Source organism: Portunus trituberculatus, chromosome 29, assembly GCF_017591435.1.
Source record: "Portunus trituberculatus isolate SZX2019 chromosome 29, ASM1759143v1, whole genome shotgun sequence".
NCBI classification, from domain to species: domain Eukaryota; kingdom Metazoa; phylum Arthropoda; class Malacostraca; order Decapoda; family Portunidae; genus Portunus; species Portunus trituberculatus.
This window is the reverse complement of record NC_059283.1, coordinates 5,713,512-5,737,239: the sequence shown is the minus strand read 5'-3', so window position 1 is coordinate 5,737,239 and position 23,728 is coordinate 5,713,512. Positions and strand designations below refer to the sequence as shown.

At 39.8% G+C, this 23,728-nt stretch overlaps 2 protein-coding genes and 1 long non-coding RNA gene across 11 annotated transcripts in view; 2 read left to right on the top strand and 1 right to left on the bottom strand.

Annotated features, from left to right (window-relative positions):
* Positions 1-298: 298 nt before the first annotated feature.
* Positions 299-11,990, top strand: LOC123510647 (RNA-binding protein lark-like). Of its 5 annotated transcripts, none has more exons than XR_006676567.1 (8): positions 305-453; positions 4,405-4,456; positions 5,886-6,106; positions 6,223-6,653; positions 7,555-7,632; positions 9,389-9,537; positions 10,357-10,487; positions 10,992-11,990. XR_006676567.1 is itself a non-coding variant. In XM_045265968.1 (6 exons), exons 2-6 carry the CDS (start codon positions 4,432-4,434, stop codon positions 8,012-8,014), a joined length of 798 nt encoding a protein of 265 aa, XP_045121903.1. In that variant the 5' UTR covers positions 306-453; positions 4,405-4,431; the 3' UTR covers positions 8,015-8,261. The 5 variants fall into 5 exon arrangements, 3 of the variants coding, with proteins under 3 accessions (XP_045121905.1, XP_045121903.1, XP_045121902.1); XR_006676566.1 differs by having other exon boundaries at positions 307-453; positions 6,223-6,671; XM_045265968.1 differs by lacking the exons at positions 9,389-9,537; positions 10,357-10,487; positions 10,992-11,990 and adding an exon at positions 7,972-8,261 and having other exon boundaries at positions 306-453.
* Positions 10,597-23,728, bottom strand: part of LOC123510648 — a 34,059-nt gene continuing 20,927 nt past the window's right edge. Inside the window, exons 1-3 of one of the 4 annotated variants that reach the window (XR_006676571.1) lie at positions 16,573-16,814; positions 12,666-12,755; positions 10,597-11,943 (exon numbers count right to left, since the gene is read on the bottom strand). This is a non-coding gene — a long non-coding RNA (uncharacterized LOC123510648). Of the gene's footprint in view, positions 11,944-12,665; positions 12,756-16,572; positions 16,815-23,728 lie in introns of those variants that run through there. The other 3 variants (XR_006676569.1, XR_006676570.1, XR_006676568.1) reach the window with 3 other exon arrangements.
* Positions 23,382-23,728, top strand: part of LOC123510646 (high-affinity choline transporter 1-like) — a 53,689-nt gene continuing 53,342 nt past the window's right edge. The window contains exon 1 of one of the 2 annotated variants that reach the window (XM_045265965.1): positions 23,382-23,728. This exon is cut by the window's right edge and continues 1,117 nt beyond it. The gene's annotated coding sequence lies outside the window, so the exon portion shown is untranslated. The other variant, XM_045265964.1, reaches the window with a different exon arrangement.

Genomic DNA, 23,728 nt, shown 5'->3' with positions numbered 1-23,728 from the left:
CTGCGTGGTGTTCTCTTCCCGCCTTGACTCTCAGTGTATTCAACCCTAAATTTTGCGGCCGCTTTCACTAAAATATCAAAAAATATTCAAAACCAACCCCGGAATTATTAATACTACATACACATAAACCTTTTTAAAGCACTTTATAACAAGAGAGAATACCATTACATAAAATAATACATGAGAAACAAGAGAATGCTTCCTCAAAGATGTGAAGACTTGGCATATGAGTGATGTTCCTGAATGGTGATTGGTTGAGGGAAGGTTCGCGCTGGTGACATCACGGCGGGAAGGGCTGTGAGTGGCTAAGGGCGGCGCGGCTCCCATGACATCACAAGAGGAAGGCGTCACTTCACCCTCCTTGACGCACGGGACGGCCGGCTAGCAGGACGTCTACTTTGCAGCTTAGCCAGTACCCTTCAAAGCCACCGACCATTTCTCATCTCATCGAAGGTATGGAGGAGACCTATTCCTTAACAATTCCACATTCTTTAATGGCCGAGTATCTTACGTGTTGGCGAGTAGACATCAATTCAGGTCTGCCCTTACCACTGGGGGTAGCTACGGGGAAGGTTCAGGGACAGGGCACATGTACAGTGTTTCCAGGGGACAAAGGAACGGGGTTGAGACACGAGAAAGTAACTTCAATCATCAGGTTTTCGGGTAAGAAGGACTAATGGCGTGTAGAGTTAAGGATGAATGTAATATTTCGCGATAAACAAGACGGGTGGCAATGGCCGTGAAGGACGCGTAGGAGGGAGTGGTAGGGATGACCGGCATCTCGCCGTCATTCATCTAGGGCTTCTTGTTGGTTGTAAAGGCAACTGTAACTCGAGTATTGATCGTAGGCGATGCTAGAAAGGTCAAAACCACGATTCTAATGGATAGTTAAGGTCAGTGATTACTTTTTGTCCTTGGGGCTGGGAGGGAAGGACGCCATAACCCGATCATGTGATTCCCCGGCGTGCTTGGGGCGCCTCCCAGTTTATGTCCCTCGTGGTCCTAATTTCCCTCGATTTCCAACGCCAAACACACCTCAGTTCTTCTGGGAAGTTATTGTTTGCTATTGTTTATTGTTTACCCCTGTCTATTTATATATAATTTTTCATCTATTCAATGTCTGCTTTAATTTGAATGACAGACAATATATATTCTATTTCGCCAGTGCCGTTATTCTTCCTTTGTTTATGGTTTATATCATGTTTGCTTATCTTTCACGTATTCATTCATTCATGCATATAAAAGTATTGTTTACCATGAATTTGTTACTTGGTGGTATTTGTAATGGAAGTTTATTAATATTTTTTTTATTTATACATTTCCAGAGTGGTTTAATTTCTATGTTTCTAGTACTGAGCATCCACTTTAATGTATAGTATGTACTCAATTATGGCTAACCTGAACTTATATATTGCTTCTAAACACGTGTCTGAATAGGTTAAGCTTACAAGATCCCACAGGAGACACGGAGATGCTGGAATGCTGTGATGCTGTGGTGGCCTGTAACAGAAGCTTATAATTCTTATTTTTGTAACTTTCCACATATGTTGAGTCTACAATTAGCCAAGCATGGTAAACGCCAAGTAATATATGGTGGAGAGAATGTGATGCTGTTGTGAGGGAGAATAGGGGGTGATAGTTCAAGCTTCCTCTCGCCATGCGGGTGTGTGGAAGCCCCGCGTCGCTCCTTATCAGGCTATACGGCCATCTTGTGTGTAATTAAGAGTCTGTATTAGGATGGGTGTGCCCTCTATATACTTGATTCAGCCTCTTAGGTGTGTTGTGATGCTCTTTTCTTTATTTTTTTCAATGTTTAAAGAAGTCGAGTGGTGGCGGCGGTGGTGGTGGTAATCGTATTATTTTGGTTTGTGTATTGTTTATATATATATTTTCAGGTTCTGTTAGTGTTTTGGGTGTTGAGAAGAGTTATCAGTATTGAGTTTGATAAGACCGCTAGCAACTCTTGGCTTCAGATATTAGATATTTACTTAGTTACGAGTAAACAAATTTTCACCAGTCATTTAGTGATGCCATATAAAGCTTACTAATATTACCTTTGTTCCTCTAGTAGGCAAAAGCTCACAAATATAATCCTTATGTTCCCTCTAGCTTAGTTATCAGTAAACAAGACAAATTTTTACCAGTCATTTAGTGAGGCGATGTGTTCCAAAGCTCAAATCTAAGCCTTAATGTTCCCTCTAGCAGATAGATCAGCATATACGGTAGTGCTTCTCTAGCAGGTAAAGGTTATAATACAAATAGACTACTCAGCTTTAGGTTACTGAACTTTATATTGTGGTTCCATTAGTCTTTGCTGGGATGTTGAACTCAGGCTTAGTCACCAGTACATGATTAATCCATATATTGAAGTAACACTAAAAATCCATGAGACATTTTATCGTTTAGAATTTATAGCACAATCACTGGCTTTGTTGGTGTACACACGTTGTTGTTGCTATAGAGAGAAGGGGGGTAGGGGGTTACAGGCAGTGAGAATGACTGCAGCAACCCTCTCTCTCTCTCTCTCTCTCTCTCTCTCTCTCTCTCTCTCTCTCTCTCTCTCTCTCTCTCTCTCTCTCTCTCTCTCTCTCTCACACACACACACACACACACACACACACACACACACACACACACACACACACACACACACACACACACACCTCTTTTGTAATAATACTAATTTTACAACTTTTAACTTCATTACCAACAGAGCTTGGGTAGATTTTTTTTAGATGTATATTTGAACTTTAATTAGGCTTAATTTATTCATTTGAACTTGTGTTAATGTATCATTATTACCAGGAACTTTGCTGCAGGAAGTAGGAAATATATACTTTGCCAAGTGAATGAATAAGATAGCCTTATCATTGGGTGTATTATAGGAAATGTCCTTAGTTATAGCTTTTGTTGAGTTTACAGAAAGAAGGCAAGCTATGTTATATCTTGGCATACTCTAGACATGCTTTTTAATTTTGCCTTTCATCTCGGCAAATGCTTCATGTCACTTGCATGTTCATCAATAGATATTCAAATTCAAGACTACACTGGTAAAATTAATTTGTATTCATAGCCCATTCTCTTTTAGCCTTCCCTTACCACCTGTCGATGTCCTTTATACTACAAGTCCATACACTTAAAGCAAACTCTCCCACATGATCTGTTTGAGATTTGATGCAAGTTAGGTTTTATGTCTTGATCTATTTTTGTTTTTGTGCCCTTAAGTAATCCTTTGAAGCTTTTCTCTCCCATGAAACCTGATAACTTTAGTTGATATACTAAACTAAATCTTGCATTCTTGCAGTAAAATTAGGTTTGGAAAGTTTGTATTAAAATCATTTTGGTAATAAATATGGTTCACTAAAGAAAAAAGTTAAATGATAGATAAGGTTCCCTGATCAGTAGAATTTGGGATTGGGTGTTTTGCTCAAGAAGTTAATTAGATAAGAACTTTGTTGTGATTAGTCAGCAATGTACAGTTTGGTTCACAGTGACAGGGTATTGGTGGTACAGTGGTGGAGCAGAAAGTAAAATGTTTGTTGATAAAACTGAAGGGGATGTGGTGACAAACTACAATTCAGTCTCTTAAGTACTTGTTTTAGTAAAGCTGGAAGAAGACAGATGGTGATGTGATTGACCCATAAAAGTGTACACAGATACCAGGATTTTGTGTAAAGGGAATTCTTCTGAATTTATTGTGTGAAGTGCTGGAAAATTAATAGTAACCTTTGGTTGTTGAAGGGAATTTGTCTGATTGAAGGCTGACCTTTGTTGAAGACTTGTTTGGTAAGGCATTAAATGTCAACTTGACTGGAGTTACTCATATTTGGATTTAATCTTGCTGTTTTATGTACTGAGTGGGCTGTCTGCCGGGTAACTAAGGATTTGTATTTGCTCTCTTGATGTGCCTTTTTCTTTTTGTAGTGGCAGTATTATGAAGACTTGGTAGGATATTGCAAGTACAGCATAGGTAGCCACTGCATACTTATGGTACTTTGCTTCAATGCTGGGTAATTTTACAATTGAACAGTGCATAGTGACTGATGTGCATTTTTATGAAGGATTTAGCAGTCTGTGATTGATATTGAAGCCTTGTGTTGACTACAGAGTATACTTTAGAATATTTAATCTAAATAACATGGAAGGCAGTACATTTGGAGAGAGTGAGTGAGTGAGAGAGAGAGAGAGAGAGAAAGAGAGAGAGAGAGAGAGAGGGGGGGCGGTTATGGATATATTTTCAGTTGTTTAGGATATTGTGTTGTAAACATTAAGAAAATTGGCTGGTTTACCATGAAAGCTTGATGTATCTAACAAAGTATCTATTGGTATGGACTTAGTAAATGCATTAAAACCCCACCTTGGTAAGGTCAGATAATGTAAAATGATTTCCGTGACCGTCCCCAGAGTCCGGCTCGTCCTGTCAACATCAAGATGGCTGGTGGTCACGGAGAAAATAGTAAGAGAGAACTGCCACTTTAATGTCTTGTTCTTACCTAACCTTATCTTAAACGGGGCTTTTAATGGTTTTCAAACATATTACTTACCTCTAGAGTGGAACACAAAACAAGGTGTTCTGATGTAGCTTGGTCAACATAGAGCCTGCTTTCTTAATGTTATTTAGTTATTTATTCATATATACATCTTTTTATTGTTATATCCTCAAAAAACAATCTGCATGGACCTTTCCCTAGCATGCTGCTGCTTTGTGCCGTGGGGTCTTTCTGGCGGCAGGTTCTCATTCCTTCCTGAAGTGCTTATTGCAGGGCCAGAGTTTCCAAGGCTAGCTGTTGTGTGTGTGTGTGTGTGTGTGTGTGTGTGTGTGTGTGTGTGTGTGTGTGTGTGTGTAGGGGGAATTGTGGTGGTGGGCTGTGGATGTATATAGTGTGTGCCATGAATTGTTTGCAGCTCAGAAGATAATTTGGTTTAAGGAATTCTTGATGTATTTCTCCAAGTTGAAAGTTTACGATATCTTAAATTTCCAGAATATACACATTTTCTAAGAGGGAGTTATTCTTCAGTAACATTTTAGCTTAAAACTTGGTCTTACTGGAATGCCTATAATGTATTTCTCTGGTCTGTTGAAATAGAAAAAAAAAAAAAAAAAATAGGGTTTCCAGGCTGAGATACATCTTCTAAGAGGCCTTCAGTAATTCAACAGCAACATGTTTGCTGTGACATTTCTGAACTTTGAATGATAGACCAACTTGAAAGATAATAGAATTTTCATGTTAATTGTAACCAATCTGCATAAGGAGGTGAATTTCTACGAATATCACGTCTGGTGGTATATTTTTGATTTAAGAAAGAGGAGGGAACTTGTAGATTCAGACAAGGTAATTTTAGGTTGTAAGTTTGTTTGAAAAGGTTACATTTCATTAGTGTTTGAATTTGTAAAGGGAGAGCATGAGATGACAGTAACATATATCACAGGGTCAGGTCCAGTCCTAGTGTGATTGATGGTCAGCTGAAGACCTCTAAATCCTGGGGCTTCTACCTTGCTGCTCAGTGCATGGAGGAATCTTGTGTGGCTCAGACGTGCATGATCTTATTGGTGTTTGTAGACTGTATTGCATTACATGTGATGGGTCGTCAATCAATACTTTGTGTGATTTAGAGTGAAGGGATTTGATTTTATTCATCTTTGGGAAATGTCTTGTTTGCTTCTTCCAGTGACGTGCTGGAAATCAGGATGGGAACAAGAATTTTAAATTAACTTGAATTAGCCTACCTGGTTTTCATTCTTAGTCTTTATTTTGAAGTGAATTGTAGAAAGAAAATTGAAGTATAAAATTGGCAGTTTGACATCTTCCCAAGCTGATTTAAGAAATCTTTTTCACCACTGCTTATCTAAGTATTTGTGTTAACAGCATATTATTTCTTTCCAGTTTCCATTATGCCTCCCAAGACAAAGATATTTGTTGGCAAGTTGCCACCGACTTGTAAAGACTTTGAGCTACGAAAGTTGTTTGAGAGGTATGGAGAAGTGACAGAATGCTCCATCCTGGGCAATTATGCCTTTGTTCACATGAAGACAGAAGAGCAAGCTGCCACAGCCATCAGGAACCTAAACAACTGGGACATGAATGGCTTCAAGATCAGTGTTGAGGTAAGGACAGCTTTGGTGTTGTGTTACTTATGTGTATTTTGATGAAAGTTGACAAATTAATTATTTAATCTTCTGTTTGGATATTTGTTTGCTAAGAAGGACATTCTACCTTGCAGCAATCCACTGGGGAGAAGCGAGCTGGAGGAATGGGAGGCATGCGCGGGGGCATGGGTGGGGGTTTCCGTGGCCGTGGTGGACCCATGAGGGGACGAGGCATGGGCCGACCAGGACCATATGACCGCCGTCCACCCATGGGAGACCGCTATGGCCCCCCACCACCAGGTCCCCCTCCTGCTCCACCCATGAGAAATGGATACTATGAAGACTACGAGCGCCGAGACCGTCGTCCCCTCCCCCCAGCAGGAGCTCTGGACCGGCGGCCCCCACCACCCATGCCCAGGGAGCCAGCCTACAGGGACCCCTATGACCGTTATGACTCCTATGACCGCATGCCCCCTCCACCCATGGGCAGGCGCACCCCACCACCCATGGACCGCAGACCACCCCCCATGGGATATGACCGGAGGGATGACCCTTACGGAGACATGTATGGACCCCGACCAGAGTATGTTTCCTCCTTACCCTTCTGCAGACCTGTTTTTGATGCACAGAACGACATAGGTTCTGCAGAGATTTTTGCATCCCACTACATTTTGAGGGATAAATTCCTGTGTAACTTAGAGTAGTCCTGCATGGTGCATGATTCCTTGGCTTTTGAGCAGCTGTCATTGCATGGGTGGCTTAGAATGAGTGGTGGCATTTTAATTATTAAGATATGAATGATATTTACATTGGTTATTTTTGTAGTTTAGTCAGTATATCCCCACAACACTGCCTTTGCACCAATCCCTTGCTTTAGTGTCGTGCTGCTGTCTTGTTCCCTTAAGAATTATATGGAAGTATCAAGAGATGTTCATTGATAGGTGGAACTCATGCATGCTCACTTATCCTCATAAAGCAGCCACTTTTATTCCATTGATTTAGTATTGCATTGTGTGAATCTAAGCATATAGTATATTGTAGATCTAACTGCTTGAATGTAACAAACGTCTATAAAGAAGTTTTGTGCTGCTGTCGTCAGGTTTAATAAGCAAGAATATGTTTTATACTTAATGGTAATGTGAGGACTTGCCCAGCCTTAGGGGTTGTAGAGCTTTAGTAATTTTGTGTTGGTTGTGGGATTATTTTTGTAATTGTTGTTGCTTGGAGCAGTAGAATTTATTATGCATTACTGTTTATTGCTAAACGATCCCAGGGAAGTGGTGGATGTATGAGAGATTCCAGTATTTCTTCAAATTAATGTTCATTGATGTAGAAAAAGCATGACTACTAACCGTGATTTTAATTTGAGTTTGCTTATTTCATGCGAGGTGTGTACAGTGGTGGGCTGGATGTGTTCTGAGTGTGATCATTGACTTTAGTGGTTAATTTTTGTTTGCTCATTTCAGGCGAGACATGTATGGAGGTGGGCGGGATATGTTCCCTCCACGTGGCAGATCTCCCCCTCGCCGCAGCCCTCCGCGCCGGTAAGTACTGAATTGAATTTTCCTAGTTATAACTTGAGAAATATGTAATAAAAATACTCTGACATAAATTAATTCCATTTTGTGTGTTGCAGTGCTTAATGTTAAGGTTTTATATTTAAAAGTAAACGTTTGAGTTTTGCTTTGTCGTTCAGTAATCGGAGTGGTAACTTTTTTGCGATCTGCTTTACGAATTGATAGATGTAAGGTGTAATCTTTAAGTCAAATGTCCGATTAATGTGTGCGAGTGTCATAATGATTTGTTTATTATTATTTTTTTTTACTCTTGACAGATTATTTTGAGCCCGCAAGTGATTTCTATATTTTCATGTTCTCTTGTAGCTACCCCGGTCCTCCCCGTGACATGCCCCCCCGACGCTTTTAGATGCGAAGTAGAGAGGCTGACAGCGACATGAGCATGCACCGATAATCAGATCTTGGTGGCATACCCATTCTGAAAACATAAGCTTACAAATGGATAATTCCTTCTTAGGAAGAGACGAAGGAAATCTTTTTTAAATCATACTTGCGTAACTTCATTGAACAAAATGATTTAAGTTTCAACAGTACAGTCGATATTGTTTACTTTTAAGTGTACTGCGTACCAATAAATCTAATTTTTAAGGATTTCATTATTGTTCTTTCACTTTGTTCCTTGCGATCAAAATGCTTTACCACCACAAACCCGAACACCAAGAACTCTGATTAAAGAGCCAAATCAAAAGTAAGGAGCAGTCCAGCGACAGGTATCCAGGTAAGAATCAGTATTCACGTGAGGCGACCTTTTAGTTGTCACTTGCTTCAGTATCCTTGCCTCATCCGTTTGTAGTCCACTGTAGGATATAGACATACCATGGGCCAGATGCTGTCCGACTCACTACTACCCCTACTGTTCACAAGCATCTCATAAGCGACCAGACTTGTGACAACGGTGAAGTGACCGCGTGCTAGAGGCCCACGGCAGCGCCGGCCGGAGACATCTCTTGCAGGTGGAGCGTGTGAGCACGAACGAGATGTGAATCAAGTGCTCATGTGCCCGGGCTTGCTCTCGACTTGCTCACTCGGCTGACATTCGTCTTACAGTGCGGTTGGTAGGTTAGCTGTTTAATGGGCAAGTAAGGGAGGCGGTGCCCTAACCATCGTTTGTTGACTCTTGCATGTCCTACCTCACATATAGGTTATACTTTTTAAGATAAGGACCAGTCTCAGTGACTTGAGTATGCCCTTCTGTGAGTACATCCAAAGCTTTACACTTAATCCATCGCCTCATTGAGATACCCACTTTTACTATCTTAAGAATACATGCATCACTCGTCTTCTCCCTGGCAAGATTTACCGACTGCGAACCTGTCTTCCTCCTTAAGCAAAGCATTGCCTAGCTTAATGACAGTGCGGTGGTAATTTCAACGCCTAAATATACTCTCCATCATGTACTCACTTGTACATCTTGTGCTTGCATTATGTCTTTAAGTCGTATCTGTCAAGTACGTATAAGTTAATTTAGAAAATACAACCTGTTTTGGAATATGTTCTTGTTCTTTTTAGTTTAAATCGCCCTGTAAACACGAAAATTACTTTTCGATCATATTTCTTGACATGTTCTAAACGTTTTGAGTAATAGTCCCTTGCCTTGTTAAAGCCAATCTTCCCTAGTCCCGCGATTATCCTTGTCGACTACTTGAGGATCTTGCGACTTTTGAGAATCAATTACCTGTGTGACTTGCCTTTGCTCACTGCTAATCTGTACCATTTCATCTAGGTACACCTGGAGGATGGGTGGACCTGACAGTTGATCCTCACTGAGGACAACAGGCTAAGGTCTTGCTGAACTGAACTGAACTTGTTCATGGTGGCAATTTGGTGTGTGTCATCTCGACTCCGTGAGATGTTCCATGGTACAGAGCTCGGGTACGTCTTCTTTCCCTTCTGTCCGTTTGTATCTCTAATAATTTTAAATTGTGTTAAACTTGTCGTAATGTACAAGATGGTGTCACTGAACATGGCAAATGATTTCATCTCTACAGTTTCAAAAACTCAGTAATTCTTTTACAGTGATAGGGAAGTTGTGCTGTAGTTTTCATGAATATGGAGAGCACTTTCAGAGACATCAGTTTTGATCATGCCCTTGTAGACTGATGTGACTGTTAAAGAGCTTTGTCTTGAGAAAAAAAGCAAATCCAAATATTGACTGAAAATTGTATTAAGAACTATCCCATAGACTTGATCATGTATTGGAACTTGAACAGTGACTTTTTTCACTTTACTTAAAAAGCCTTAGTATATGGTTTTGCTGTGGAGTCCAGTGGGTGGTATCAAGTTATATTTTTACATAGCAAGATGAGAAATAGTTTGTAGGTCTATCCTGTGAAAGATGAGCCTTTTCGATCTTCCAACTGATTGATCCATTCATTAAGGGTCTTTGAAATATTGGGAGGGCCATACTACAGCTTAGGCAAAAGATTTTGAAACATTACACAGCCAGTGTTTTGATGGCCTTAGATGTGACTGCCATTCAAGTGAGCAGTGTGCCTCATTTCAGACGTATATTGAAAGGATGGAATATATATTAAGGAAAGACAAGAACAGGGTGATTGTCAGCAGTAGAAATCTTAAAAAATTAAACTCGATAGGTAATATTGTGTTCAACCTCAAAGTCGTGATCAATTTATTCACTTGAAATGAGGTTCTGAGCATGCAGATAACTGAAATAGGATCCTTATATCACAGGGTGCTGGACAGCTGAGGCAGGACAAAACCATGAAGCCAGACTGATGTCATAAGATGGCGTCTTGTGTGTGACTTGGCATGAGATTTAAGAGGATGTTGTGCTATGCTGATAACAGACGCCCTCTACTCAGGTAAACTGTGATGATGTTGAGTTTACAGTTGTATTTCAATTTTGTTGTTCTTGAAAGGGGGGGTGGGGAAATAAATAAATAAAAATAAAAGCATTTATGAGAAACTTGCCCAGTGTAAACAGCTTTATTTTGTTATCAAGAATTTACAGTGGTCATTTCTCTACTATCTTTCATTCCTCTAACCCTACATTCAGCTTTCAACCTGTTTAGATTCTTCTGCTTGGCTGAAGGAAATTGCTAAAAGTTGGGAAGAAGGTTCATCTAGTCTCCAGTGGCTAACTCCAGATCTTTTATCTATTTCAAGGCCATCTTACCTGGCACCAATTCTGCCTAAACATTCACCATCTGGCACTGATTCTGCTGTCATTATAACCATTCTAGCAACTTTCTGACTTCTCATTCTTTAATTGGAGCTTTTAGACAATTCCTAATAGATAGATGTAAAGGAATATTATCTTTAGAACTTTATTGATTGGTGAATCTAAGTAGGTTTTCTTTCCACAGATATGTGAAGACTGGTGCTATATGTCTTCCCATTGAAGTTCTTAAGTGGACAGGAAGAGGAGAGTGTCAAGATGGACCATCATTGCAGCTTGTTTTAGGAATGTTGAGGAACAAGTTTTGGGCTTCAGGTTGATGGTCATGGTTAATATTCACCCCATCCACTCAGGGGTCACAGCTGCTTTGCAGTCATGTGGCCTTTCCTGAGAGAGTAGACACACTAAACCTTCCACTGCAACTGAGTAAAAATATTTGTCATCTGATTGATGTCTCTCCTTCAGTGGTGATGATATGTGACAAAGCAGGTTTTCACAACCTGAATAAGCTTCAGAATGTGAACCTTCTTTATGTGTTGCATCTTGACACATAAAACATTGCATTGCAGCAAGAGAGTAATAATATTATTACTAACTGCTAAAATGCAATGATTTGTTTTGTCAAGCAAATCGTTGTCACATTCATTTTGTTTCTGATGATTTCTCCAGCTGTAAAAATCTGTAATGTTTGGTCAATGAAGAGAGATGCAGTCACCTGAGAAGTAATTTCAGATTAATTAATTTGGTTGTGCAAGGATTGATGTGATGTGTCTGCTCTCAGTGGGAAACCTGACTTGTAGCAGACTGACAATGGGGTGGGTTGGACCTCAACTTGAACCCATCAGGGAGAGAACACACAAGGGAGACAGTAGTAACTCAGTCTCTCTCTCTCTCTCTTGCTACATGATGTGTCTGCTCTCAGTGGGAAACCTGACTTGTAGCAGACTGACAATGGGTGGGTTGGACCTCAACTTGAACCCATCAGGGAGAGAACACACAAGGGAGACAGTAGTAACTCCGTCTCTCTCTCTCTCTTGCTACATACCGCAGATTGTGTGACCTTACACAACCTCCCGAGAGTTCTTGGTGTCTCCAGGTTGTGGTGGTGGAAGTGCCTTGAGAAGGAACAGAAGTTTTGTCTGCAATGTATATATTATATTAGAGAGAATAAAGCTTTGATTTCTTTTGAGTAATTCTTATTCACAGAAAATATACAAATTAGTAGTAAATATAGTTTAGTAAAAAAAGTTAAATCTGAGATAAGGAAGCTGTGAACGAACATGTCTAGGACGAATCTAGCACATTCTATATATAACCTGGACAGTAAATGATAAATTAATATATAAACCCTGAAGTGTCATATACCCCTGGTATAAATAACACTAAGATTCATTTTCCCCTAAGATGCTGCAAAAAAACATGCAATCTTTATTTAATAATCCTTGTTTCTTCATGCATTTTCTTAGTAAAAATTTCACTAATAACTCCTACCAGTATGGGTGCTATTCTGCTGATTAGGTCCTTTGTTATCAGACAGACACATTTACAAACCCCCCACCCCCATATTACAAATATGTACAAAGTTGTGAAAAAACTTGCATATCTTTGAGTGCGTTTGACTGTAGCCTTGCATGGCTCCTTGCCTCAAGCCTACCTTGTTATATTGTAAACTTAGTAGTACCTTAGTGTCAATTTGGGCAAATGGCACATTAAATGTTTTTTGTAACACTGGTGGAAGGTGGAAATTACGATCGTTTTCAACGGGATGAGGATGGGCGATGGAGACAACATATCTTAGGGATTTGGAAAAACAAAACTTATGAAACTAAATTATTCAAAACATAAGCCAAGATATCCTTACCAATGGGCTAGCGTGCTTGGTTACTTGTGTGCTTAACGGTGTGAAAGGATTTGGGGGTCAGTCAGTGCATGCCTCACCCCTCTGGTCATTCTTCATTTGGGTTGATTGATGAAGAATGTGTGGAGGCATGTGCAGGAATCAGAAACAACTAGATGATACTTGTACAAGGTGCCAATCATACACCCTAGGATAACCTGGGTGTCCCTATGATCCAGTGTCCAGGATGGCCACACCAGTGATGGATACAATAAATTACCTACTACGCAATTTTTCCTCTTCCAATGTGGACATGGCACCACTTGCTTATTAACACTGACACATTGTTGAATTCAAAGTAAAATGTTTGATACTTTTTCCAAATAATGGTTTAAACAATGAGATCAACAATTTAAATAATCAACTATATATAAATCTAACCTAATGGAAATGCACATTAATTCAATATCAGTAAAAAAAAAAAAAAAAATTTACCTTGAAAAATAGTGATTAGACTAACATAAAACATTTAAATGACTACCAGGAAACAATAGTCCAGGGAAATTAGGCTAATAACGAACAAATTCATAATGAGCTGGGAATTTCAGTATTACTAGCTCAAGTCACCAGAATTAACATACCAAAAGCCCTCAACTGTCCTCTCAAGAATTCTTAAAAATATGGGTCAATAAGGGTCATGAAAGGTCAACTAGATAGAGAAAATCACACTTATAAATACTTAACTTTAAAACTTACCAATAGATTCATGAGTCATCTAATTAAGTTTTTTTTTTTTTTTTATCCCAAAGACTTGATAGAATAATAACAGACACCTAAGACTAATTATTTGCCCTCTGGATTTAATTACAGTAAATTTTGGTTAAAAATGTGATTTTACTCTTTTCTTGGCCCTATAATTTATACATGTAAGTTGTTTTTTCATCTATAAGACATTCATTTAACTAATTTCCTAGACTCCTTAATCACTCCTTTTTTTAAGTTCAAGAAGTGAAATGAATTGAGAATTCATACTTAATTGATTTATCAAGAATATGAAGTTTGTGGAAGTGGAAGTTGTATTGTAGAAAACAGAGATAATAAATATATTATAAAGCTTTGCACAAGTGCTGAGCTACTGAGACACTAACATGTTTAGAGGAGCACTACTTCCACTCATTGTCTATGTCATTAAATTCATCTTTATGCTATGGAATGTTGCTGCATGTCTGGCCATGGCATATGCTGCAGCATATCTTGAATGTAGTTGAAAACTGTGAACTTCCAATAGCCTTGTTGTAGCAAAGATAGCACAACCTGTTGATACTAGTGTCTCCTTTTGCTCCATACAGATGTGCAGTAAATTTTTCTCCCACTCAGGTAATATCATCGACACTCAAGCTCTTTTCAGAGAAAACTTTTAGTTCCTCCAACATTTCAAGCAATTGAACAATGCAGGAATAGATTATTATGGTGAGATTTATTATACTTTTCCTGGAGCTCTGGTATGTAATACAGTATAACTGGGGTCTATTTTTACCATAATAGAGATGTAGGATTGATCTGCAAGAGTGATGAGCATAGCCAGTATGTCTGTATCAGTGCCCACCACCACCACAGGACTTTTCTTTTACTGGCTTCATCTATTGTTGGTAGGCAATGATACAGACCATGATCTTCTATTCCTGCATTGTTTCGCTGGCTATGACAAGAGAAGGAAAAGTGTTCGATTGCTTAATGTAGCCAAAGCTTGAAATGTTGGAGGAATGAAAGATTTCACTGAAAAGAGCTCGTGTAAAAGATATTGCCTGTGTGGGAGAAAAATTTACAGCACATTTGTAAGGAGCAAAAGGAGACACTAGTTTCAACAGGTTGTGCTACCTTTGCTACAACAAGGCAATTGGAAGTTCACAGCTTTCAATTACGTTCAAGATTGAGTCTCTGCCACCTACATTTGCAGCAATGAAACAACATTCGTACATAGCATGTGATGCTGTGCTGCAAGCTATGAGTCACACCCTTCCTGTAACTAATTGGGGGTGGATAAAGAAGGAAAACATACTAATGCTAGTGCTTACTGAGAACCCAGTTACTCCTGAAAAATTTCTAAAGCTAGTTTTTTGTGGCTGCAAAGTGGGATGTCAAAAAAATTTTGGCTGCCGAAAATTATGGATGCAATGTACTGTGATATGCATCAGCAAATGCCATAGCCTGACATGCAGTAACATTCCACAGCATGAAGATGAATTTAATGACAGACAATGAGTGAAAGTTTTGCTCTCCTAGACATATTAGTGTCTCAGTAGTTCATCACTTGTGCAATGCTTTATATATATATATATATATATATATATATATATATATATATATATATATATATATATATATATATATATATATATATATATATCACCTTTCTGTTTTCTACAATACAACGCCCACCTCCACAAAGTTCATATTCTTAATAAATCAATTAGTTATCAATTCCCAATTCATTAACTTCTTGAACTTAAAAAGGAGTGATTAAGAGTCTAGGTAATTAGTTTAATGAATTTCTTATCAATAAATAATGAAAAAAAACTCAACTTATACATAAAATGAAACATTATAGGGCCAAGAAAACAGTAAAAAGCCATATTTTAAACTAAAATGAGCTATAATCAAATCCAAAGAGTTAATAATTCTATTAAAATCCTTGGGATAAAAATAAATAAATAAATAAACAAACAATTAGACAAGTTTCATGAATCTACAAGTCTACAATTAGTTTTCAAATCAGGTATAAGTTTGTGATTTCCCCTAGTTGACCTTTCATGACTCCTATTGATCCATATTTTTAACAGTTCATATGAAAGGGCAGTTGAGGGCTTTGGGTTATGTTATTTCTGATTACTTGAGCTAGCTTTACTGAAATTTTGTTAGTTAAAATTTGTTCCGGGTATTATCTTAACAAGATAACATGAAACACATAATAACTACCAGGAAACAATAACTTTAGTGAGGACAATCTTGTCACTGAATCCCTGTGGCGCAGCTCACAGAAAGTTGGCACTAGGAGAAAAAGGGGCAACATCCAGCCACTGGGCATGCAGACGCGGCGCACCTGAGGCACTGAAGGACACCATGCCACGTGAACACTTCATAGAGACTCCAGGCAACCAAGGGACGGGAATGTACACCGTGCAGGCACAAAACTCATTGGCACTGGCTGTCTCACCACACACCCTTCCAAGATGGCCGTCGGTGAAAGGACTCAAGGGAGGAGACACCAATTTTGTTTACCTATAAGTGTCCAGGACCATTTCATGCCTCAGATGATAATGAAATATGGTAAATGAGATGAAAAAAAAAAAAAAAGTAAATCTTACCAATAGCACCTCCTTATATATTCTTATGTCATCCCTCCCCAGTCCCAGCAAGCTTAGGGGCCTGTGAGGAATCAGGGGTTTTAGGGGGGGGGAGGCATATTTGAGTGATATATGGACTTTGAAAATCTAGTGAAATTTCCCAATATTGGAAAATATCCCTAAATATCGGGAAGTTTTACATAACCCTCCCCCTGTAAAACACTAACCTAACCCTAACATAAACCTAACCTAACCTAACCTAGGAAGGGGCTGCGCCCCCTCGGATCCCCCTAAAACGCTAACCTAACCCTAAAATAAACCTAACCTAACCTAGGAAGGGGGGGACTGCGCCCCCTCGGACCCCCTACAACACTAACCTAATCCTAAAATAAACTAACCTAACCTAACGTATCCTAGCCAGGGGTGGCTGCGCTCCCCCCCTGCACCCTCCCCCTTAAACATTAACCTAACCCTAACAAACTTAACCTACTGTATCCTCGCTTTGGGGCAGCTTCCCCCCCCACACTGGTTCTCTTATAGCTTCACACAATATGCCCTACCTCTACCAATACCCCTCCTCACAATACCTTAACGAAAGGATGAAGGTCCTGGCTGGTCCTCTTCTCGATCGTACACTGACTTGCATCGCAGGAACGATGATTTCCCAGTAATCAAATTCGCAATCTTTACAATTAATGTCACTAGTGGCCATGGCTGAACTGCGCACACAGATGTCTTTGTGCACCTGTCTGCCCAGCTGTGCCCCGCCTACGAATACATATAGCAAATTCCCATTGGCGCAGCTTGTGGTGTTAAGAGGTGGTGGCACGTCATTGGACAAAAGAACTATAGACACAATAAGAATCCTATTCAGCAGTTACCCACAAACCCCAGCTATAAACAAATGCAAGTCAGTGTACTGCTCAGTTCCGAGTGTGATGGAGCTCCAAGGCTTGCCGCAGCTTGCTGGACTTGGAGAAAACTCGCCGAACACCGCATATTTGAAGGCTTGTGTACGACACACTAGGCCGTTCCTTAATGAAACCACAAGAAACGTATTCTGCATTAAGTACTTTATCACTAAATGTGAGTATTTTACTGCTTCGTTAAGAGATCCTATTGGTAAGATTATCCAATAAAAAAAAAAAAAAAGATCATTATTCACTAGTCACACATTGTTAAGTAAGTGCATCTATGTGAATTGTTTAGATAATGGATGCTTCGTTTTCTCCTCACCAGGGACACCACTGGTTTGAATCACAGCTGGCGATGCCTCGAACATTCAAAACTTCACCCGCGAATATTTCAGACCAAACCCCGCGCAATGTCACCTTGGGAAACGAAAATTTCTTTAACTTGAAGGCAAAAAAAAAAAAAAAAAAACTTCACATATCAGTGATTTAACTTCCTATGATGATAGTAGTAGTAGTAGTAGTAGTAGTAGTAGTAGTAGCAGTAGTAGTAGCAGCAGTAGTAGTAGTAGCAGTAGTAGTAGTAAAAGCAGCAGTAGTAGTAAAAGCAGCAGTAGTAGTAAAAGCAACAGTAGTAGTAGAGTAGGAAGTAGGAAGCAGAAATCTAAAAAAAAAAAAAAAAAATTAAGAGCCACAACATCGAGTTCATAACACGTACTAACATGATGAAGTATCTAAAATTATAGTAGCGAAGTAATAATAATTGTGAATAAATTCAGTGATTCCAGGATATTACTACAACTGATTCAGACAATACCTGACCATTGTCACATGTAATAACCTTAAGTTGGTTTCTTTGACTAAATGTTACCATCGGAGAAAAAAAATCAACGCTACATGCTCATTTCACCCTCGTTCTTGAGTGTTACGAGGCAGCGGGCAATACTTAACCCCTTCAACACCGTGCCACATTTTCACTATGAGTTTTGGGTATTATTAAACAGTTTTAGTGACATCAGGAAGGGTTTATGGAGGTCGGAAGATTAACAGCCAGAGTCTTCACTACTTTAATCTCTCATATAAGTTCCTGATGCTGTATAAAATCAAAATAGTAAGCACAGAGGCTGTCTTGGCTACTTTTACGCTGTAGGGCGAATCCTCCATCGGACGCCGTCCCTCCCTTTCACCCCAAATCCAAACCCAACGACGAACCCCACCAACGCACAAACACAAGGATTATAGTATTCATATGTTATTTCATTACAAATAATATTAGATAAAAAAAGAATAAAAATGATAAAATAGATAAATGAAATAGAGTATATAAGCACCTATGTAAATTGCACAAATCCTTCATCACGCAAAACAATATGAAAAATATACGAAATATAGTACAGTACCAAACCCCCCAGACTAATAGGCCTATGTGAACTTGCACGTGTTGTGTTGCAAACACAGACTAGCCTATGGGTGAAATAAGCCTCAAATCTAATAGTTGGCAGTTCAGCAAAACTAAAAATCAAATACAGATGTCTTCTGTGACTAAGTAGCAACATATTGGCAAGAGGCTAATAAATAGCATACGCGTTACTGTTTCATTACTTGCACTATTGACGTCACTCATAGAGACCTGCATACCTTTATCTTTAGCTCGTTTCTCCTCCTCTTCTTTCCTTTTCTTCCTAAACTGGGTACCTGATGGTTACTTTAGTTTCTTTTGTCGTTTGTCCGTGATGCACCCTTGACTGGACTTATCATCACATTTTCCGTCCGTCAAGCACCCAGAGTCAAGACCGACGTGATGTAAACGAATTGGCGTAAATGCTTGCACAGAGTCCTGTTTTTTTTTTTTTTCGCATAACAATAGATTACATGTAGGTATAAGGAGTCTATATCAATTTATTTTAGAAGCAGCAGTTTGTGGCCTGGGATCATAAATCATTCACAGATCATTCAATCCCCCCGCCTCCCTCCCCCTTGCTTTTCCTCTGAGAGTGGGACTCACAGGCGCAAATTGATCCTCCGCCCCCTTCCCCTTGCCTTTTCTTCTGACACACAACCTGTATGCATGACTCACCACCAAGTTGACGTGATAGTAAGGGCTCCCCAGATACTACTACTCTAACTTGGCGTGGAAATTAGCGGTATAAGTGTAGAAAGTTGGCGTGTGCCCCCAAAATAGATTGTGCCCTGGGCTGTCGCCCACATTGCCCATAGCAAAAAACCGTCCCTGAGTAAGCAGAATGAATATGAATACATGTCGTGGTGCTGAAAGGGTTATCCACAATGCCTCACCTCCTTGTCTTGCTTCGATCTGGTCCCCTGATGTACGCAGTAGACCACCAATGTTTCTTTTTATTCCCGGTAAACTTTTGTCGATGTAGTTACGAGAACTATTGCTACTTATGAGGTATTTCTGACCACCTCCTGTCCCTTTCTCTCCCCGTCTCTTTCTGAAATACCTTCTTATATTACATTCGCGTACACGCTGTATTTTGACGCAGGAATCACACATATGTACATGAAAAGAAAATTGCAGGGAATTGACCGAGAAAATAAGAGGCGAAGCAATTCCGTCTCTCATTTCCCAGAGGTAGGCAGACGGAGAGCTTCTGCCTTCCCTTCATCTGCACGAACCAATACCTGCGTCGCTATATCTTGCAGCCCCCCACCGCTGGGTCCTGAAGAGTTCTTTTGGCGATGAACGCAAGATGAAAATAACGCGGTAAATTGCATCCCGGAGAGCGTGGGAGGAACATCCACTTGATTTCCTTGCCATTGCGAAGGTACGGGTGGTGATGGTGTGGCTCTGGGTTTTTGTTGTTGTTGTTGCTGTGGCTTCAGTACACATTTACTTCAGTGTCTGTTTCGAAGCACTTCTTAGTCTTGTAATTGTCTTCAAAGATTAATAATTGGGTTTGTGGATATTTCTCTCTACTGAATCCTCAACAGAACTTTACTTCAATAATAAAAAAACAATGAAAATTTCGATAAGAATGTTCCTTGCCTTCCATGACTGTCTCCAAAGGTCATTAGTTGTGTTTATGGATCTTTCTCCCCAGCGATTAGGTAGGATTCTCGTGAAATTGTCACTAGAATAATAAAACCATGAATAAGCCCTTTGTTCTCTCGTAAGGACAATTTTCAAAGACAGCAAAGAGTATTAGCCAGATTCTCATGGATATTCTTTACCACTAACAACGCAAATTAAACCATGTAATTTATAATCTTTCTTGAAAACTCCGGAACTTCCATTACAGCTTCTAAAATGTAATTAGAGTCATATATTGACACGTAGTAGGTTTGAAAACTCTTACACTGTTACTACAGCTTCCAGTTGCAAATTTTGCGACGTTCACTCGTCTCGCTATATTTTTTGATAAGTACGATAGAAATGACAAAAGGAACAAAACTTTTAACCGTTTTAATTTTTCATATTTTCCTCTTTTTGCAGTTAGTAAGTTGGTAAAGAGAAAAAACACAAAAAGATAAATCTAATACATTTTTTCTTTTCTTGCTGGATCTAGTTAATTACGTACGAGAAATGACAACGCTCAAGTTAATTCCAAGGGTAATATTTTTTCTATTGTTGTATTTTGTTATTGGTACGCGAGATATGCTAAGAAGAATTAAACTTTTTGGCTACTCAAACGCCTTTGCCTCCTGAGATCAGTTCCATTTGTGTCCTATATGAATACTTTACTGGTGGCAATACGAGCGTGTGTGGTAAATCTGATACTAAACATGTGATCTGTATAGCTTTGCCTCAGCACGTGTCATCGACCGCCCGCTGAAAATTTCTTTGCGCACGCGAGGCCCTGACCACGGAGAGGACGATATACTGCGAGTTTCAGTGGTTTATTGTCAAACAAAGATGGCGATATATTGTGAGTCAGTAATTTACACTCAGCCAAAAGTAAGGTGATGTTAGATTAAGTTTCAGTAGTTTACGGTCAGACTAATAAGGTGACGATTAATTAAGTCTTGGTTTACGGCAACACAAAAAAATAAAAACTGGTGACACGCTAAATCTCAGTAGACAAACCAAAATATGACACACACAAGTCCCAATAGTTTACGATCAGCCACAAGCACAGTTGATGACGCAATAAATCTGTTGAGTTTATGGTTAGACGAGAACAAAATGACGACACATCAAGTCTCAGCTTATAGTCATAAAAAAAACTGACTTGAAAATATTGCTCGCTACTCATTCCACTACACATGTTTTGCTACTCAGCTTGTCTAATTAGCCAATGACAGTCTTCGTCACATACATACACACGCACATACGTGCCACACAAAGACATGTTATTTCAAATTTATTCGCGTGTGTTAATTAGACCGTAAGACCTTTGATGACAAGTTAATTGTGTACATGGACGCCGCATGAATTTCATTATATTTGACGCAACTAAATAACCAAACAAAACAAATGATTATATTAACATAAAACCATTCATTGACCTCGATGTTTGCTTTGCCTGTGAAATATTAATATATAAATACATTTTTTTCTTCGAGGGAGAGAGAATAAACATGAGTGTAGGAAGGCATGGACAACTTAAGAGCAATGACGTTTATCGTCTTCCTTTACTTATCTATTTATCAATCAATTTTTCTATCTATCTATCTTTCTATCTATCTATCTATTTATCTTTCTATCTATCTATCTATTTATCTTTCTATCTATCTATTTATCTTTCTATCTTTCTATCTATCTATCTATTTATCTTTCTATCTATCTTTCTATCCATTCATCTATATATCTATCTTTCTTTCTATTCATCTATCTATCTATCTATCTTTCTATCTATCTATCTATCTGTGTAATGGAGATAACTAAGTGCATAAAGAAAAGTGTTCATTTGTCGACAGAAGTTCTATTGTCTTCTATATGTATTTAGTTATGTTTCGTGTAATTTCAAACTGATTTCAATATTAACATAAACATGAACAATTACAGACTGAGATAGTCACGAACAGAGCGGATGGTATTCATAAACTGACACAAACACAAACACAAACACACACACACACACACACACACACACACACACACACACATGCACATGCATGCATACGTACACGCACATATATAAGCACACGCTTACGCGCACGCACACACACACACACACACACACACACACACACACACACACGCACAAGCATAAGTATACGCTGGCGCGCACGCGCGCACGCACGCACGCACGCACGCACGCACACACACACAAGCATAAGTACACGCTAGCGCGCACGCACGCACGCACGCACGCACACACACACACACACACACACACACACACACACACACACACACACACACACACACACACACACACACACACACACACACACACACACACACACACACACACACACACACACACACACACGAGACCGTCAAAGCACAGTAGGTAAAGAGAATATTCCGAAATACCTCTACACATTAACAGGGGAACTTATGGCATTTTTATAGTTTCAGTAAGAGTAAAACGCGATTTCTTTATTTAGAACAGGAGAAAAACTCTTCAGAATCCGGCCAGTCATGTTCTTGGCTTTTGAAAATAATCGTATTGGGAGAGGAAAGTGTTTTAATATATGGGGCAGTGTTGCGGTGAGCGGCTGAGTGTGTATAAACTCTAGGGAAAGTTTTTGCCACAGTTCACTACCCGCTGGTCTGCACTACAGCTAACACCACACAGACACTGCCACCATGAATAAACAAAGCCAATGTCAAGGTCAGAGGAGACACTACGCAGCCTAGAATAGTATGTACTAGGAATTGCAAGTAGAAAAATATCGATAATGAAATATATCTAGTTAGTTAATCCATTACAAGAAACTGACTATTTTCCTCTTCATAAGCTGTCATTGTACACTCGCTACCATTGTTACGCATGAATACTATACAGCGCGTCATTGTGTTTTGTTATGCGTCTGGCAGGACGATGAGTGTCGGCAGCAGAGGCCCCATGAATGACTGCACCTGGCCGGGCGGGGCGGGGCGGGATGGGGATACGGGTCTTGCAAGGCACCGGTGCCTGGGAAGGGTTTGACGCGTGGGAGTCGCTCGATTCAAGTTTCATCACTCACTCGAGGCGGAGCGGCTACTGGTTTCCGAGTAATGCATTCTGGTAGTCTTAATTAGGATCTGCCTTCATGTATAGTTATGTCCTCCTTTCCTATATTCATCAAGTGCCCTGGCGTGGATGAAAAGGGTGTTTTTAGGGTGTAAAATAAAGTTATATATATATATTTTTTTATTTTCGGTGGGTATTTACGTAAGTTTCGCGATGTCGCCACGGATCTTGGGATTAGTCTTTGGTTCCTAATGTGTGGCGGTGGAGGAGAGGCGGTGAAGTGCCGCCGTTCATCACTCCTGCTTTGGTGTAATTCGAACCGAAGTGAAGCAAGACCTTTCTTGTCCTCAGCTCCGTCAGAAAGGCTCCTCCCCCAGGATTCCACCGTCCAATCACGGGGGAGCTCCGCCCAGTACGAGTCGCTCAGTGGCAAGCGAGTCTAAGATCAATATGGCGCCGACCCACGTCCTTCGTTTCCCTTCCGAAAGTCGGCTGCAGAAATTTCATCTCCAAGCGCACGGTATCGATCGCTCGGGATTTTATCTTTGACTGCTGTGAAAAGACTCCCTGGCCCTGTTTCTTAGTTTTTCACACGGCGGATGAAGAGTAAACAGTGCATGTACTAGAACGACGAGGAATGAAAAAATTAACGTCTCCGGGAGACTCCAGTTGAAGATCCTCGGAGGCGCTCATAACGCCTCACCAAGAGCGCGAGGTACCTGTGTGACATATCATGTGGATGATTTTTG